Genomic DNA, 16,377 nt, shown 5'->3' with positions numbered 1-16,377 from the left:
GAGAGGGAGTTACCAAGTGAAGGTTCGGTGGAAAATGAATGGATAATACACGTGAGAGAATGGCGATCATTCAGCTAGACTTGGACCCCATGACTGCAGTGCTGTATAGTATTGTGCAGTGTGCATCGGGTTATTATGCTTACATCAGAACACAAGAGACCTTTGTCGAGTGTCTGTGGATCGGTGACCGCATTTGTAGTTCAGATGCATTTTGTGTGGTGACATATAATGTCCTCTAGCAGACTGCAGTTTATACATCTCGCCTGTATAATCATACGTGGACCTCACCGCCATATTGGATAGAGCTAGGGTGTATCATGTAGTAGGAAACGTCATATCTGGGCCTTACTTCCCAACCGTCATGATAACTAATTTTCTCGCCACTCTCAGTGATGTTAGAAGATCCCATAGTTTACCCAATCATGACGATGTTCGTCATTTGGAGTCGAAAATGACCAGGACTTTAAAATATGGGTTGAAGTCATGACTTGCGCTCGATCTAGATTAAAGTGAGGGAGAGTTGTGTAAATCGTCAGCGTCCCTTTCTCGTCCCGGCCTATTTGGGCCCAGCAGGAACAAATCGAGACGCAGGAGATATGTTAGGATGTAGTGGATAGGCAGCAGTGTTCTACATGCCTCACTGCGCCCTTGTTACGCTCTACAACACTTTGTTCGGTCCGTCTTTCTGTCCGTTGAACCATTCTGGTGGTTTCCTCTTTGCTGTGTTCTGGGTCAAGTCATTGCATGCGTAGGTAGACAAGCCTTAACTCCCCGAGGGTCTCAAACCTTCATTTACCCTCTTCTGGTTTTGCTTGCCAATAGAAGCGGTTTACTGGGATGTGGCCACTGTTGCATGCAAACAGCTACTGAGAGCCACAGGTGAGAGTTGAGTGCAGGTAATCATAGGCGAGTGATGATTGAAGCTGCATTCCGGTTGCTGTTCTGTATGTATGCTTCTTCATGACGAGATACAAGGCGTGATTTTGGATAACTCGCCTTTAGCTACGTCGCCTAATTCTCGGTGAGGCTACCCATTATTTAGGACGTGGTACTCAATCCAGAGCTCCGGAGTTCTGTCACACCTAAAGCCAAAGTACTAATTCTAGGGTAACTCCATTGAACTGCTCAATTCGTGTGTTGGTTGAGAAGTAGCAGAGACAGCATTGGTCCCATTTATCAAGAAGTAAATGAAGCACATATGTGTGGGTGTCATCTTGCTCTGAGAGTAAGTGCAGTAATTGCATATGACTTTTGTAACTCATATTTTCGTGGCAGTGCAACCCAGTGAGGTAAGGTGGTGTTTCTTGACTAAGTTTTGGTGCTGCCATTCCTAGCAAGAAACCCCCCCTCCCCCCTATTAAGTGAATATATTTACCCACATACGAACAAGCTTGAATGGTCCCCAAGTCAACATGCAGCTGAAAAATCCACAACCCAGAAGTGACTCAAACCCAGACAACCAGGAGCACTATGCAACTGGCGCTCACATGTGACAGTTAAAAACCTGTCACACCTGTGACCGTTGAAACATTGAGATTCTATTTCAATGTTTCTGACTGCATTAGGAAATTGAATTTTCATAGATTCTGTTGTATTTTTATCTTGATCTAATTATTTTTTGTGACATTGCATTGGAATTGAGCTGTGTTGTTTACCATACTGTTCATTACATGAGTATAAATATAGATGCCACACCTGTTACAGGTAAAAACATGCTCTTTAAAAAAAAACAGCGCCATCTGTTGCACATAAGAGCAACACACGCTATACTAAATATGTTACGAATCCATTTCAGGGTTTCTGAGTTCATTGATAAATTGATTTTTAATAGATATAAATTTATTTTAGTTTTGATTTAATTATTTTGTGTGACTTTTCGGATGGGAACATTAGATCATTTGGGAAAGCATCGGACGAGGGAATGGGGAATGGTGAGGAGGACTGGGGGACAAGGGGATGGTTGCTGTCGCTGAGCCACAGCAACGTATGGCCGGATACAGCTAGTAATAATTAAAATAATAATAATTTTTATTTGCAAGGTACAATGGTATGGTGAGATTAAATAAGATTGGTATTTTTACATTCATGCAAAGCCACGCATAACACGCATAGCATTTCGGGCAGGTCCTTAATCTAACATATCAGGTAAGATGAAAATGTCCATTGCAGCATGTTTTATATCAATGAATAACTAGAATGTAATTTAACAGAGGCGAGTACACTGTTAAGGATAAATGTCTTAAATACTAATATTGAGAAAGTGGGTAGTACAAGTTACAGTGTGAGTTTGAAGCACAAGATGGGAAACTATGAGGATGAGATCAGGTACTTTTTGGTTTTATTTTTGAACAGGGGATGAGTTGGACAATTTTATAATTCGTCACGGAGTGATTTCCAAACACTCGACCCTTTTATTTTCAAAGACTTCAGCCCAAAGACTTCAGCTGGGCCAGACAAGCCTCCAGTAAGACATTTGTCGTGCTACACCAGAGTACTCTGGACGACGACCGTGAGCTCACTGATGTAAGCAAGCAAGGCAAGCAAGCGAACTTAACGAACGTGTTCGAGTCCAGTACCAGAGTGAAAAATAATAATAATCTGCGTGACAGTGCTTATGCCATGAAACTTAGAGAACATTCACTCACGGACCATCCCGAGTTGTTCAGTGTTCAAGAGACTGATGACATCACCAGGTGATGTTTTACATACATGCCGTTCGTTCCCTAGTTGATTATGCAGCGCCTGCCTTACTCACTCTTTCTCCTGGTCAGTGGGCTAACGTTCAGGTTATTCAAAACGATGCATTGGGAATCATAACAGGAGCTCCTAGATGGACTAAAATACTGAACCTAAGACTAGAAACCAAGCTAACGTTGATTGAAATAAGGGTAAAAGAGATTGCTGTGTGCATGCTGACCAATATATTGACTAGACCTAGAATCAGTTCATTTAAAGATATAATCACTGGAGCACTAACTCTGGACAGAAGAGCCTCCAATAGCAACAGGTGGATCAATTGTGCGACAAACACCATCAATACATTCGATATAACAAACACAGTCACTGAGAGGGGTGTCGACGAAATACATGCAGACTTTGTTATGCAAGGCCCTTGGGAATCTCCGCCAGCAGACTTTAAGATTATGGTTATTGAAGGAAAACAGAACCAGACAAATCCTCATCTGCTACGTAACATTGCACAGATGCATATAGAAGCAAACATGGCATTCGACAGCTTCACTTACTTCACAGATGGATCAGTAGACCAGCAGAGACAAGAAACCGGAGCTGCAGTTAAAACAGGAAACTCTGTAAATAGTTGGAGGCTCTCAAATGGGTGTTCGACTTTACAAACAGAGATGCTAGCCATTCAAAAGGCTTTGGAACATGCTCTTGCTGAACACCGACAACATGTTATCATACATACAGATTCGGGAACCGCCATTCAAACTTTGCAACAAGAACACATATGTGATAACATACATCTGATCACAGATGTCATATCATTAATGCAAACACTCAAACGACAAGGCCGTCGGGTACTTATCAACTGGGTGCCAAGTCATGTGGGAATAATAGGAAATGACACTGCCGACGAAGCTGCAAAACTTGCTACTAGGAGGAGAAATGTAGATATTTACATACCACAGAGTCTATCACAGATTAAGAAAGTAATTAGAAACAGAGCAATGCATAAGATGTACAGTGACCACAACACAGCAGTTGCACCATCAGGATCTGCAGGTTGGTACAAGAATTCAACCAACTACGAACCACTTAGTTTGATGAAAGGGAGCAGTAGAGAAACAGAAGTACACTTACATCGCATCAGGCTTGGATACCAATGTGCATGGAAAATAGGCTTACAGGTTCCGGAAGAAGAGAGGAAATGTCAACACTGTGGAGAAATGCCCAACAGACCACTGGAACATTATCTAACACAGTGCACAGTTACAAACCCATTAAGATTTCAACTTAGATTCAATAGAGCAGAAGAAGTTGTTAAACACATATGGCAAAATCTTACTGAAGCGACCATACGAGTAATAAATACTCCGCCCAAGTAAAACAGAAACCAGCAATACTTAGTGGGCCAGCCAGAGGCTTAGGGCCCGTGCAGGAATATCCCTGCAAAAAAAAAATAAAAAATCACCAGGTGCTATTGACGACACCAAACACCAGGTTGGTGCGGCTCTATACGTCGTACAGTCACTTATTGACACATTGTGAAGGTGGGACGATGACAACAAAGGGACCACCAGTCCCAGGGAGGAACAACACAAAGACGATGGCTGCTGTTGACACAAGGACCATTAGGTTTCTCAGTTGGAACATTCATAGCATCAACAAAAGACTGAATGATCTAATTGCACATGTTACCAGTAACAACCTAGATATAATTGCTATACAGAAGCCCTACACGTCCAACATGATAAACAAAACCCCACCAAAGATCAGAGGGTATGCATCCTATACTAACAGTAACGCCACAGGCCTATTAAATACATCAGAAGTGATTTACCGCACATTCTTGTGAGCACGTCACACAATGTACACACACAGTACCATCACTTTCATGTACAAACTGCAGCAGGCCACTTCTTATTCCTCTACGTATATGCCAAAAGCCAGAAACTCAATGTAGCATTGTTCCCGGATCTAGACAATCATGGAACAATATACATGGGGGATTTTAATGTTAGACATATTATGCTGGGAGACAGTACTAACAACGATAATGGATGCAAATTTATCAAATATGTTTATGACAACAGATTAACTGTGTATACTACGGATACCCAAACTCATTTACTGGGAGGCAGACTTGATTATGTAATGGGTAGAAACCTTGTGCAGGATAATATGGAATGTTCTTTGGTAAATTACTTGGTTAGTGATCACTATGCAGTTTCTGCTTCCTCTGAGGTACAGTGTGATGTACCTAATATACATGAGAGACGGAAAATGAATATTCCATATGGTTTGCATAACCACTTTATTATTTGTATGTCAAAATGGTATCAAGATTACACAATAACGAATGTAGAAGCCTTCTCCAGAGATCTCGTTGATACAATTACTACCTACTACGACACATGGGTGTGTTGGAGAACAAGCCGTAAGCCTAGCATAAGTTTTTTTTATTATTAGTATTGTTATATTTACATGCCATGCATGCTAAGAAATACAATAAATACAATAAAACAAGGACTCGAAAACAAAACCTAACACCGGCCTGTAGGGCGCACAATAAATGCAACACATAGCATAACAAACCATAGGTCCCATCTACACACCAAACACACAGCAATCACTCGGACTACTCAAAATGCTCATACTTATCCGGCCACTCCGCTGCCGGGAACCGAACACAATACGCCTCCCAAAACAACATGAGGTTACCCGGAACAGGTTTACTATGAACCGTACGAGGATCAGGCATCAATTCCAGCACACACACAACAAAACACCGAGCCCGTGGAACCCAGATGGAAGAAGGGCTCCATGGAACAGGATGCACGCGGTCAACAATGTCAAACAGCAAGGGGTTCTTATCATCATACGCCACGCCAGAGGCCAAGACAAGAGGGAGGGGCTTCTTCCCATGGGGCCGGGCAACGGGCAGCACACTGGGAGCCTCCTCGGCTGCCTCACAGGACCCCGCGTCAACCACCGGACGTGTCACCTGCAGGGACCCCCCACCCCGGGCATCCTTCTTCAGCACCAGCAAGAGGCCTCGGCCCGCACCAGCACCCTCACCATCCACGTCCGTAGGAGCGACCACCCCCACTGCGGAGAACCTTCTGCAGAAGAAAGAACAGGAGGTAGATTATATGCACAAACATTGTCATCAGCAGGCACATGGACGTCACCAACCATCATCGATGAAGAGCGCGAAGCACCCGGAACCACCACATCATCGCCCGAAGATCCACCGGTGTCGTAATCCTCCACATCAGCCCAAGCAGTAGAAAAACGCCGGGAACGCTTGGGCTCTGGCCGCACATCCTCAGAGCCGGAGGTGGACCCAGAACCACGGGCTTCACAAGCCGGGCAAACCGATGCCCGTCGCAGAACGGCAGCAGCCTCAACCACAAGTTGAACCAGGCCGCACATATCAGGACGCTCCACAGCCCCCCCAGCACCCAGCACAGCCGGGACACCTGGCGAGGGCGCAGGGCCAGTCGCAGCAGCAGAAGGATGAAGACGTCGACCACTTGCAGAGACCATCCGGAAGACCCACAGGAGCAGCTGGAACAGCGACAGGAGCAGGAAGATCAGCCGACGGCACTGTAACACCTGGAGGAGGGGCCGCATCAACCAGAGGACTGCCGGGCGACGCAGGGGGAGCCGCAGCAGCCAACGGGATGTCCACATCCTCGCCCACGGAATCCACCCCAACAGGGAGCGGCGGGAAATCCTCCTCCCGGAACAGGTTCACTGGAGCGACTGCAGCCCCAGAGCACCCGGCAGCCTGATGCCCCAACAGGCCACACCGAAAGCAGGTACGGGGTTGCTGGGCATAGTATACCCGGACGTAGTACCCCAGGAGTCAGACTGAAGAAGGAATGTCAGACCTCAGGCGCATCCCAAGGGTACGAATGTTCGTACGCATACCCTTATAGCTCCCTGAGGACAGTGTTCACCCGCACACTGACGACAGCGCCAAACCGCTGGAAGTAACGCCAGAGTAGGTCCTCAGGAAACTCCAAGGGCGCCCCATGCACACTCACATATGTCAGGGCACCACTACGGTCTGTAATGGTCACAGAGCCGACACCATCCGGCAGCGACAAGGAACGCCCCTCGTAACTGCGGAGGAACTCACGGTACACCTCCTCCCCCACTAATTTGACAATAACCCTGTAAACTCCAGGCCCACGGCGTTCACTCTCACAACAGGGGGAAGAAGGCCTCCCATCGCAAGCATGCGATGTCAACACCAGCCAAGCGGCAACTGCAGGGAAGGTGGGGACGCCCACACCCCCAGCCGCTTGGCGAACAACCACCAACTACTGGAGGGCTCAGACAACACGTCTATACCCCATCACAGCTAGGGCGCAACTCCAGCCTAGCAGAAGTGGGAAACACCTACCACCACCCAAGTGGGTCCTTGACCCCGTATTTGTTAAAGAACATGAACGAGTAAAGCAGCTTGGAGATACATACAAACGAACCAAAGCACAAGGTGACTTGCATGCATTTCTTGTCGCAAATAGAGAGGTGATAGACATGAGCAACGTTATACGAATTAAACATTGGGAAGAGTTCCTACAAAGTATAAATGAGCAAACAACACTTGTTGAAGTTTGGGAAAAGATACGAAAAATCTCTAGAAGCAAGCCAACCAAACCACTGCACCACAGCCCACTAGAACAAGCAAACATTCTCCTTGATCAATGGGCACTAACATCAAGCTACAACTCACTCCCAATTATTATTAACATACAGCACAAACTTAATGACAAATGCCCCAACAGACAACGAACCATCAATCTTTCCTGTACAGCTATCGACGTGTCGGACCTTAATGATGTAACTGAATGGGAATTAAATCATGCACTAAAGATGGGAAAATCAACTGCTCCTGGAGAGGACGGTATTACTTACAGTCTACTGAGATTAGTCTCATAAGTACCAGGTAATTCACGTTGGTTTGCCAGTTTGGCCCGGTTGGGGGCGTGTGTCTCTGCCCACCTGTGCTGACGTGGAGTTCACGATGGGGGTCCCTCTTCCCCCTGTAGTGCGGGCTCAGTCTGTGGGCCTCGAATTTTCTGTACGGGCTGGGTACCCGGAGATAGCACTGGTGTGTGATTTGCTTTCTGTCCCTGTGATGGACATTTATGGAGTCGAGTTGGTAACAGCACGTCGGGCGATCGTGAAGTTTACGGAGGAATTGGCGTATCGGGAATTTCTCCGTCGATACGAGGGGCGGACCTTACCCCAGCTGGATGGTGCGGGCACTGTGACCCTCTCTGATCGTAGTGGTGTCTTCGCTTACGTCAGTGTACATGGGGCTCCCTTGGAGTTTCCGGAGGGTCTGCTACGGCGGTACTTGAGCCGTTTTGGCGCCGTAGTTAGTGTGCGGTTGCGCATGATATCTTCCAGTCCACTCAAGGGTGTGAGGACTAACATTCGCACCCTGGGCATGTGGCTCCGGGCAGACATTCCTTCCTCTGTGCGACTTATGGGATACAACGTTCGGGTGTTTTATGCCCGCCAGCCTCGGACGTGTTATCGTTGTGGCCTCTTGGGCCATCTGGTTGCTGACTGTTCTGTGCCTACCATTACGCCCGTGTACCTCTTCAGTGAGGAGGATTTTCCGCCTCTTCCTGTGGAGGAGGCTTCGGTGGATGTGGACGTCTCTTGAGCCGTGGATGTGCCCCTGTGTCGACTGTTGCGCCCCCTGTTATTGTCGCCTCTCCTCCGGAGGTTGTGTCATCACCTGGTGATCGTCCTGCTTGGGCTGGTGTCTCTGGGGTTCTTCTGACTACCTTCTGCTCGAATCCCGCGTCATCCAGTTCTTCGTCTGCTTCATCTGACCCTGTCCCTGCGCCCTCGCCGTCTGTTCCGGCTATGCTGGGTGCTGGGGTGGATCCAGCGCTTCCTTCTGTGCCTGGCCTGATGCCCCATGTGGTTGAGGATGCTGCCGTTCTACGACATGCATCGGTTCGCCCGGCTTGTGTTGCTCGTGTCTCTGAGTCGGCCTCCAGATCTGATGATGTGCGGCCAGAGCCTAAGCATTCTCGGCGTTCTTCATCTGCATGGGCTGATGTTAGCGACTTCGACGATTGTGGATCTTCCGGCGACGGTGGGGTGGCTCCGGTTGCGTTGCATACTACGGTGGTGGCGGAGGGGCATTTGCCTGCGGATGCTGGTGCCGGTGTTTCGGCCTCCACTTCTGGTATGGTGTCTGCGGATCCTGCTTCGGGTGCGTCGCCTGCATAGGATGGCTCCGGTTCTTCGTGGGGGGTGGTTCCTCCTGCTGAGGTTCGTGGTGAGCGAGGTGGCCTGGTGATGGTGTTGAAAAAGGCTGTTCGCTCTGGGGGTTCTGTAACCCCTTCCTCGTTCCCCGTTTCATCGGCGGCGGTCTTGACGCCTCATCCGTGTCCGGCCGTCTCTTCAGTGTCTCCTGCGGTGGAGGTGTTACCATATCGTCGGCCGTTTCTGGCTCCTGTGCGTATGGCGACGCGGCCGTCTCGGCAGCCCTCGTATGCTTCTTCGGTGTCGTCTGCTTCCTCGAAGGACGTGGTTTGCACTCCCCAGCCTCATTATGCGACTTGCGTTGGTGAGCTTCAATAGAGGCCGTTTACGCCTAATCTGGTGATTCCTGAGTTTATACAGAGCCCACGGTTTCAGGGGGATCGTCCTCCTACCGACATGGAGTATTTGATTTGGGAGGCCTATAACCGAAAGTATCCTTGGGATTCTCTGAGAAATATGTTTCTGTCTCTGAAAAAGTATTCCTCGCCCATGATTCCTTTGTATATTGTGTGTTGTGGGTTGTTTCCATTTGTGTGCATGGTTATGGGGTGCGGGTCGAGTGTGTGTGTGGAGCGGGTTGGTTTCCCGGTTCCTGCGTGCTCCGGTTTGTTGTTGTGGGTTTATTTATGTGGCTTGTGTGTGTGTGTGGTTCCTGTGTGGTCCGGGGTTTGGTTAGTGTGTGTGTCTGGTTGTGGATGTCATGTTCTTATGTTATGTTTTTGTGGTTCTATGTTTTTATGGTGCTGTTTGTGCGCTTGTTTGTGTCGTGTTGAGTGCCCCTCAGCGTCTTGGCGTGACCCGGTCTGGGTTTGTGCTCATTGTCATGTTTTGCCATTGTGCTTTTCTTTTTATATGTTATATAATTGTATTTCCTTTCTTGTTATTATTATTATTATTATCGTTTTGTGTTGGTGCCTCTTCGTGTGTGTTTGAGGTGCTGGTAGGCTTGTTCTGTATAATTATGTTCTGGTGTTTCATTTCTATATTGTATTCCGCTGTTTTTAAATTTATTGTTGTGTTTTGTTTGTAATTATTGTTGCTTTGTGGTCGGCCCTTCCGGCCGGCGTTTTTGTGTTTAGTAATTTTGTTCTTTTGTACTTTTGCAAGTTTGTGCTTTGTCATTTTGTACTTTTGTTCTATGTTGTATTTGTTTGTTTTTATTATACTTATAAGCATGCTTGCATGTAAAAAAAAAACGGTAATTCACGTTTAGTGTTGTACAGATTGAGATTAAGTGATGGAGTATTATCTCATGCTTGGACAAAGAGTGTCATTGTTCCCATCCCCAAACCACACTCAGATAATTATAGGCCCATATATCTAACATCGTGTGTTTGTAAAATGCTTGAACGTATTGTTCTTAACCGACTCGTGTATCGTATACAGGGACACCTGTCACCCCAACTGTTTGGATTTATGCCTGGGCTCAGTACACAACACTGTTTTGCTGAGTACTTCGTACATATTGAAGCTTCCCCTCAAACAGTCTTCATTGACCTAGCAGCAGCTTTTGATACAGCAAACAGAGAAATCATACTGGTACAGCTTGCCGAGCTGGGAATCCAAGGAAAACAACTGAAATGGATAAAGGGCTATTTGTCTAATCGAACAGCATATGTTTTGTTTAATGGTGTTAAAAGCACAGAGAGCAAACATTTTGAATTGGGAACTCCACAAGGAGGGGTCCTCAGCGCCTTGTTGTTCAATGTTCTGATGCATAAACTCATTAAAGATCTACCAACTAATAATGAAGACACGGTTATTTGTTATGCTGATGATATATGTTTACAGGCTGCCTCTGAGCCTAGAAGGCAAGTTCTGCTCGACGCTTTTGCTACTAAAGCTGAGGAATGTGGCCTCCTTATCTCTGTACAGAAAACTCGTGCCCTCATTCCATGTGGTATTCCACCAGTCAATTATCATATAGATGGGCAAGCACTCGAAAACTGCGAGTCTTAGCTACCTTGGTGTCCCCATTAACGACCCTGGGTACTTTTCTTCTCTCAAGAGGAGACTGTGGCAGAGATTAAAGCCCTTGCGGGTCCTTGTTGGTGTCAATCATGGAATTAACGTGAGACTTGCTGGAATGTTTTATGTATCATTTATACGCTCTGTGATTGACTACAATGCTCTACATCTCACACTGTATACAGACAAAGAGCTGAAATCTCTTGAAACCTTGCAAAATAAAGCTATGCGCCTCATCCTTGGGGCTCCAAAGTCGACGAGAATGGTTAATATGAGAGCTGAGTTAAAATTACCTACCACAAGTGAGAGAATTTTGTCTATTAGCACAGTTTTCGGCGTGAAGGCATTGAGTAGATCTAGACAACACATGAAGTTTCAAGCTAAACTTTCTAATATGCTGCACTCACCTGAGGTCTGTAGAAGAAGAGCGAAATTTGATTATGCATTTTGGTTCTACAAGGTAGCCAACTCCATCAAAATATTAAATATGTACCCAACTCAATTAACGATTAATCAACCAATTACTTCATGGGATAACTTGGATCTAGCAGTTGATTTTGTAAATGCACCCAAAAAAGATAGTGTACACTCTACATTATTAAAACAGTTAACACTGAAAAGCATCACTGAGAGTACTCAGGGTGTGGGTAACGATGTGTATCAGTGTTACACCGACGGTTCTGTAGAAGAAGGTGGACGATGTACCGGTTGCGCATGTAATATATTTGAATAATCTCCTCTCGTACATACAGCAATGAAGCGCGTCAATGACTGGGCAAGTACAACTCAAACCGAACTTGCAGGCATATACCTATATACCTTGCCACGGAATTTTTAATAGACAAAAGCAGTGGACTTGTATACAGTGATTCGCAGAGTGCACTCCCTGCATTGAACGCACATAGCAATAACACCCAGAAAATAGTCAGTGATATTCGAATGAATGTTTTAGCTGCCAAAGAAAAGAGATTTGAAATTAAATTCCTATGGATACCATAAAATGTTGGCATCTCAAGGCATGACACTGTTAATTTGCTTGCAAAGACAGCCTGTAGAAAACCAGTGGTAGACATTGATATGGGTCTTTCATTAGCAGTGACAAAGAGAATACTTAAACAAATATCTAATGAAAATCTCACCGACCTAACAAATTCACAAAGACCTGAAACTTGTAGCATTAAATTTTATGATAGATATCGTGAGGAGACATTCCCATATGGGACTAATAGAAAAAGAACTCAGCAGTGTGATGTTATAGTAGCCAGAATACACCTGGGATATAGACGTATCTGGCAGCTTTCTCAAAACCCAAATGTCGAGTACACAATGTGTCAACTTTGTGAAAGAGAAAACATGCACTCCCTTGAACATTATATTGTAGAATGTCCCATATTGACTGACTTTCGCCCTCCTGGGCTAAGGTATGCTGTAACTACTATATGAGTACTGGAACACTTGATGATATATTGGACTTGTACCCAAGATTGACCATGTAATGTATCAATTATACAATGAATGTATGTGATGTAACTCTATAACTTGAGCTTGTAAAAGCACCTTAATCACCTTCAGTGATTAAGTGCTTAATTGCACACTAGTTTTGCTATGAGTTATCTCACCCTGTCAGAGTAAAAGAGACAAATGTGTGAATATATGTATGTATGTATGTTATATTTACGTATATGTGTGTGTGTATATGTATGTGTATAAAGTATATGTGGAAGCTGACCAGAATTCCTTTTCACCTTTGTAAATGCACGTTAATGACACTATGTAAAAGACACATCGAACACTTTATGTAGGGCATACATAAATCAGTGTAACTATGTATTTACGTATGTAGCTTAGCCTAGCATTTTAAAAGTACTACAATCACCTTCTGTGGTTGATTGTTCAATAAATCCCTGAACTATATGTTTAACAAATCTCTATCCCTGTCCATGGAGGACAGAAGAAAATGTATATATGCTGCTTAGCATTGTTAATGTGTGGCCACGTCTGTGGTAGAAAAGAATAATAATAATAAAAAAGTGGCAACGCAAGTGAGGTGAGGTGTTGCTTCTTTACTAAGCACTGGTGTGGCCATTCCTAGCAATAACCCTCTCGAACCCTTTTCGAATCCTCATCACGGCCCTTGTGGATTTGTTCCTCTCGAAGTAAATGTATTTACTCACGACAGTTACTTGTGCAAACAATTTTTCCCAAGCATCATTATGAGCTCCTTATTGTACCTTGCATACGTCAGTGGGTTAGGTGCCGTTATTGCTGGAAGGTGTGTGAGTGTTAACATACGGGCGCAGCAGATGTTTAGTTTTGCTAACAACACATTACATAAAGACAATTATCCCCATTTCTATGTGCACATACTTTTTTTACCTATAATTTTAATAAATTATATATTATGCACATGGTGTCAGGAAATCCTTTCTCCCTCTTATTTGCAAACTTCCTGTATCGGTCCCATACTATGGTCTTCCGCAAACATTAGCCCTTCATAATAAAAATTTCCATGAAGTTCCCTGCACCACCAGGACGAGATCAGACTCGACCTGCATCTGGCAAGATCTCACAATCTTGTGCCGTTACTTTAGCACTTTAACGTTGTTGATAACCACAGTGAGCAGCTAGCACACCTATCCTACCCCAGCTACACACTACATTAAAGGAATCTCGGATAATACATAGCTGCCCTTGCGTGTATGTAAATATATTACATATATCGATGTTCATCGAAACGTACATAAATTGAAGAGCAAAAACCGTTCTGTTTTTCTAGAACGACAAGCACTAGTAAAGTCTTAGAAAATTTAACCAATCCTAAATTAGCTTATTATTCCACAGCTCTGCCAAATTTAAGCAATATGTGACACATATCAATAAAATAAATTTAATTATAAAATACCTTATAATCATAATATGTATCCAAATTCTAATGATATTACAGCCAAAAGGACAAAAAAGTATGTCTAATAGGACCCGGCAAAAGTTGCTATTATCTCAAGTCGGACGCTCCTGTCTTAACAATATATATATATATATATATATATATATATATATATATATATATATATATATATATATATATATATATATATATATATATATATATATATATATATATATATATATATATATATATATATATATATATATGTCGTACCTAGTAGCCAGAACGCACTTCTCGGCCTACTATGCAACGCCCGATTTGCCTAATAAGCCAAGTTTTCATGAATTAATTGTTTTTCGACTACCTAATCTACCTAACCTAACCTAACCTAACTTTTTCCGCTACCTAACCTAACCTAACGTATAAAGATAGGTTAGGTTAGGTTAGGTAGGGTTGGTTAGGTTCGGTCATATATCTACGTTAATTTTAACTCCAATACAAAAAAATTGACCTCATACATAATGAAATGGGTAGCTTTATCATTTCATTAGAAAAAATTTAGAGAAAATATATTAATTCAGGAAAACTTGGCTTATTAGGCAAATCGGGCCTTGCATAGTAGGCCGAGAAGTGCGTTCTGGCTACTAGGTACGACATATATATATATATATATATATATATGTCGTACCTAATAGCCAGAACGCACTTTTCAGCCTACTATGCAAGGCCCGATTTGCCTAATAAGCCAAGTTTTCATGAATTAATATATTTTCTCTATTTTTTTTCTTATGAAATGATAAAGCTACCCATTTCATTATGTATGAGGTCAATTTTCTTTTATTGAAGTTAAAATTAGCGTAGATATATGACCGAACCTAACCAACCCTACCTAACCTAACCTAACCTATCTTTATAGGTTAGGTTAGGTTAGGTAGCAGAAAAAGTTAGGTTAGGTTAGGTTAGGTAGGTTAGGTAGTCGAAAATACATTAATTCATGAAAACTTGGCTTATTAGGCAAATCGGGCCTTGAATAGTAGGCTGAAAAGTGCGTTCTGGCTATTAGGTACGACATATATATATATATATATATATATATATATATATATATATATATATATATATATACATATATATATATATATATATATATATATATATATATATATATATATATATATATACATATATATATATATATATATATATATATATATATATATATATATATATATATATATATATATATATATATATATATATATATATATATATAAATATATATATATATATATCATGCATTGATGTATATTCATTATAAAATATTTCAGAGCAGATGTTTTCTACTTGATTAAGTTGATTTTCAATATTCATCATATAACTAAATGACGATGATTGTCAATTTTACAGTCTGAGAGAGGAGTGCGTGTGGGTCTAAATGTCGGTGAAAAGTTCAGCTTCATGGCTAACTCGACGGAGTACCCGAAGGACCAGGAGAGGAAGCTAACTATATTTGAACGAGGATATGATTACCTAATTACATCTCTACATGAACAAAAGCTAAAAATCGTGGTAAGATTATACAGTGAATTTTCAGTATGACTATGTTATTAAGCACTAAATTATTAAAAGTATCAGATCTATAACATTTCCAAAGCATTAAATTAGTCTCTTAAGATTAGTCTCTAAATAATGAGTTTATACCTCTACTAAGCATTTTTGGCTAAAACTGTGAAAAGGGTCAGCTTGTGTTTGAGGTGGAAATTCACAGCAAACAGTGTGTCGAGGTGTCCCTTGATTTGTGTGGTCGAGACTGCGCTATGAGTGGGAAAGTTCCTACTATTGAAAAGGATGATGTATGGTGAAGTATTGTGAAACATGAACTAGGTAGAGCAGCAGGTTAGAATCTTAAACACAAATTTAGGATGGGTCCTGCTGAGACTCTGGCTACCAGTGAACCCTTCCTTGGGGACATTTGTAGGAATATCCACCTAAGATACAGTAAGGCGAGACGTATGGACAAATCATCTTTCACCCATAGCTTTTGTTCAACTAGCAATGATTAGGAACCTGGGTGTTAGTCGACTGTTGTGGTTGGCGTCCTGGGGAATGGACAAATGTTGCATATATCCGATGTATACTCAAATTTCCCAAACACGCCGCAAGACACAGCACGAGGGTAATAGCTGGTAGGCTAAACATGAAACATGCCGCAAGGCAAAGAAATTTTGAATTTTACACGTGATGCTGCTGACTAATGATAGACCACTAATGTTGGGAATTAAGGATACTGATCATATTTGCATATTTCTGAAATGGTCTTTCATGTGAGAGTGCCTTACATGTGGTCTATTTTTGAGGACAAAAGGCAACATTGGTGAACTAGTTGACGGGCACTACTGTAGTTCGGTGTTGATCTGAATTACTTACAGATCTGTTGAGGCTGTTGATGTTTGATGTTGTTCCTTCGTGTTCAAAAAGACCGAAATAACTTGCTTATGTTGATCTCGGATTACGTATTGTGGGTGTGTGGGTTGAGA

General features: G+C 43.1%; 1 protein-coding gene across 1 annotated transcript in view; it reads left to right on the top strand.

The window, feature by feature from the left end:
- LOC123768783 (extended synaptotagmin-3) overlaps window positions 1–15,702 on the top strand; it is a 252,127-nt gene extending 236,425 nt beyond the window's left edge. Inside the window, exons 10-11 of the mRNA XM_069316476.1 lie at window positions 15,248–15,409; window positions 15,577–15,702. Coding sequence (XP_069172577.1) covers window positions 15,248–15,409; window positions 15,577–15,702 — 288 coding nt within the window. The remainder of the gene's footprint in view (window positions 1–15,247; window positions 15,410–15,576) is intronic.
- Window positions 15,703–16,377: the final 675 nt, after the last annotated feature.

This window comes from Procambarus clarkii, chromosome 83, assembly GCF_040958095.1.
Source record: "Procambarus clarkii isolate CNS0578487 chromosome 83, FALCON_Pclarkii_2.0, whole genome shotgun sequence".
In the NCBI taxonomy this organism is placed as follows: domain Eukaryota; kingdom Metazoa; phylum Arthropoda; class Malacostraca; order Decapoda; family Cambaridae; genus Procambarus; species Procambarus clarkii.
This window is presented reverse-complemented; position numbering and strand designations above follow the sequence as displayed.